This window comes from Papio anubis, chromosome 12 (genome assembly GCF_008728515.1).
Source record: "Papio anubis isolate 15944 chromosome 12, Panubis1.0, whole genome shotgun sequence".
Lineage (NCBI taxonomy): Eukaryota > Metazoa > Chordata > Mammalia > Primates > Cercopithecidae > Papio > Papio anubis.
The window spans coordinates 65,340,930-65,344,593 of record NC_044987.1 but is presented as its reverse complement, the minus strand read 5'-3'; the positions used below and the strand labels follow the sequence as shown (position 1 = coordinate 65,344,593).

The window sequence follows — 3,664 nt, the reverse complement described above, 5'->3', positions numbered from 1 at the left end:
TTTTAAATTTATTTATTATTATACTGTAAGTTGTAGGGTACATGTGCATAACGTGCAGGTTTGTTACATATGTATACTTGTGCCTTGTTGGTGTGCTGCACCCATCAACTCGTCATTTACATCAGGTATAACTCCCAATGCAATCCCTCCCCCCTCCCCCCTCCCCATGATAGGCCCCGGTGTGTGATGTTCCCCTTCCTGAGTCCAAGTGATCTCATTGTTCAGTTCCCACCTATGAGTGAGAACATGCGATGTTTGGTTTTCTGTTCTTGTGATAGTTTGCTAAGAATGATGGATTCCAGCTGCATCCATGTCCCTACAAAGGACACAAACTCATCCTTTTTTATGGCTGCATAGTATTCCATGGTGTATATGTGCCACATTTTCTTAATCCAATCTGTCACTGATGGACATTTGGGTTGATTCCAAGTCTTTGCTAGCATATTCTTATAATGAGACATTTATAAGACTGTAGTCAGGAAAAGATCCTTAGTGATAGAGTACAATTACTTTCTCTTCTTGATATGTGAAGTCACTGTAAAAAACAGGTGGAAGCACAGGGTCCCATTCTGCTTTGTCCAAAGATACCATAATGCCTTGCTGTCGCTGTCTGACTCTATCAAAGGGAAGATGATTTAAGTGCTTGAATTGTAATGGCTTAAAGTTCTCACACATGGACTTCCAAATTTACTGGCAGAAGTGTTAGGTTTCTCTTCTCAAAGTCTGCCATGTGATTGGGTCAGGAGAGACTTCCAACCTCATCCTGCAGCCAATATTTCACCTTTGCTGAGCTATATACCCTAGCATTTAAATAAATAAGAAACAATTTTGCTAACTTTCTTTTCTCTCTGTCTCCAAACAATCATCATTTTTCTTATGGGGAAAGTTCCCCTTTAGAGACCCTTGGTGTCTGTCTGTCATTGAACTACAAGGCTCCGTTGAGATTTCTTAATTCATTAAAGAAGTTCAAGTTGTGTTGAGAGTTAAAAAAAAAAGTGTTTGAGATACTCCTTTTAGAGCTCTAATGCAAATTAACTCAAGAGTTGGTAAAGAGTTTGTGAAGTCACAAAATAATTCCTGTCAAATTCTTGATTTACATCTATATAAGTAGTTCCACTAGAATGAGTCCTTCTGGAGGATTTAAAATATACTCTCTTTACCATTAGAGAGAAAAACTGTGGCCAACTTTAAAACAGAATTTTCTTTTATTAAAGAGAAGTAATATGTAATTTCACCTTGTTTATCTTAATTTGCATTTAAAAAATTAGTAGTGAGGTTAAATAGAAAGAAAGAGTTAAGAGACGGAACACTGAAGGCTGATTGCTTCCGTTGAAATCTTACTCTGCAACTTCCTTCCTCTGTGACCTTGGGCAAGTTTCCCAACTCAGTTTCCCTATCCACAAAGTGTATAAATAGCAATTGTGCTTGCATCATAGAGTTGTTACAGGATTAAAAAAGTTAATACATGTGAAATGATTAGAGCAATGCCTTGAACATGCTATGTTCTATACAAAATAGATTAATTAAGATGAATCGATATTCCTAGCAATTGGGAAAGAAGGAATTTTAAACAAGGTGTGTTGGACTCCAAAGACTGTGCTCTTTCTTCAGCATTGCATATAATATTCTGCTATTTAAAGTTAGCTAACTTCCTGGACACATGCTCGCCCAAACCAAGCAGCTTCTGTAAGCCCACTCTCAGCTCCTGGGTCCTAAGGGCATATACCATGGGGTTGAGGGCTGGGGGAATGACAATATGCAGCACATTGAGGAGAACAGGGATGAAGGGAACCCTTCTTCCTTCTAGGTGAGTGACAGATACTACAATAATAGCTGTGTAGAAAAAGAGAATGAGGATAAGGTGGGAGCTGCAGGTATTCAGGGCCTTAGATGTTGCTTTAGCAGAGTTCAGCTTCAGCACTGAGCGAATAATCAAAGAATAGGAAGCGAAGACCAGACCCATGTCACTCCCAACCACAACCCAGACCAAGGCCAGCTGGTAAAACCTGTTGATGGTGGTGTCATCACAGGCCAGACTTGTGACCCCCAAGTTAGAGCACAGGCAGTGATCAATCTCATTCCTGGAGCAGTAGTATCGCTGGGCAGCCAATACCGGCACTGGGATGGTCAACAGGCTATTCCTGAGCACTACTGACAGCGTGGCTTTGACGACAAAAGCTTCAGTAACTATGGAAGTGTACTGAAGGGGATAACAACTGGTCATATATCTATCCACTGCCATGCAAAGGAAGATGCCTGACTCCATGCACATGAAAGAGTGGATGGCATAGATCTGAGCAAAACACTCATGGAGGCTGATGGCCTTGGCATCAAATCAGAAGATGGCCAGGATCTTGGGCATGATGGTGGTGGCCAGGCCAATGTCTACCACTGCCAGTATGCCCAGCAAATGGTACGTGGGTTCATGTAGCATGGTCTCATGTTGAATGGTGATTATGATGAGGAGATTGGCACCAAGAGCTAAGAAGTAGAGCAGAGCCAGGGGAAGAGAGAGCCAGTGCTGCCACTCATGAATGCCTGGGAACTCCATCAGAATGAACTCAGACACTTGAAACCCTGAGCTATTGGCTATACTTAGGCCAATATTCATATCATGAGATATTTTGTTCTCAGCATCTGCCTATGGATTAAGGGGAAACAGAATAAGACTGTGGTTAGCTCAACTGAGGGTCAAAACTTCTGTAGAGAAATAAGGCTTACCCACAATAACTCAGTCATTTTTAACATCGTGCATTCTCTACACTCTTGAGACCCTAAGAAACAGTTCAGGTAAGAACAGATGGGCCAAAATAGATGCTAAGATAAAAATTTTAGTAGAATATTGACTAGAATAAAAGTGAAAGTTTTCTAGCTTTATTTTCCTGAAATTCTGGGAGGTGGGGAATAAGGATAGAAAGTATGAGACATGTACATTATAAAGAACCTGATTTTCAGCAGGTAAAGTTAGAGGGCAGAGGTGTCGTTTCCATTCTTGGGAACCGTTAGGAATAAGTAGCCATAGTGGAAACCCTGACCATGCCTTTCTTTTAAAAAATGCCTGTGGCTGGCAAATGGTATCTGCAGCAAACCCTCTCATTTAATCTTCGCCATAGAGGTATTGTTATTCGCATATGAGGAAATAGGTTGAATGAGTTGTCTAGATAAGAATCATATGTTGAAAACACTAGCGACTAATCTATAGAAAAAATTTTAGTCTTTTGCATTTATTTCCAGCACTCCCTGCGTCAAATTGTAGCCCATAGGTCAGTACCCTTTAGGAATATCATTTGTTTCCTCTTCTGATTATGAAGCTAGTGTTAAAGATATACTTAAAATTATATTTTCAAATAATCAATTTTATTAATAAAAGGTGTAAGGAGGGAAAATCACCAATGAACTTCCCACCACTTCCAGATTTTTCTGTGGAATAATTTAGAAACATAGCAAGCATTTATTGCACACATTTTGACTTTTTAAAATTAAGTAATTTTATGGCTCATTCTTGGCCCTGTAACACTTGGTTCTTTTCATTCTTATTTTGTTTATTCTTGAATTGTTGCAAAATATCTTCAAGCAGTTGTATCAAAAAGTGTACTTGGACAAAATGCCTGGAGTCCTTGAATATCTGAGAATTCTTTATATTGCCTTTATCTATGAATAATAT

The 3,664-nt window shown here is 39.4% G+C and overlaps 1 protein-coding gene across 1 annotated transcript; it reads right to left on the bottom strand.

Moving 5' to 3' along the window:
• Positions 1-357: 357 nt before the first annotated feature.
• On the bottom strand, positions 358-3,347 carry LOC101016135 (olfactory receptor 688). The gene is given in 1 exon segment (XM_021926933.2): positions 358-3,347. A coding segment is annotated over 1 exon segment (981 nt). The 5' UTR covers positions 2,612-3,347; the 3' UTR covers positions 358-1,630.
• Positions 3,348-3,664: the final 317 nt, after the last annotated feature.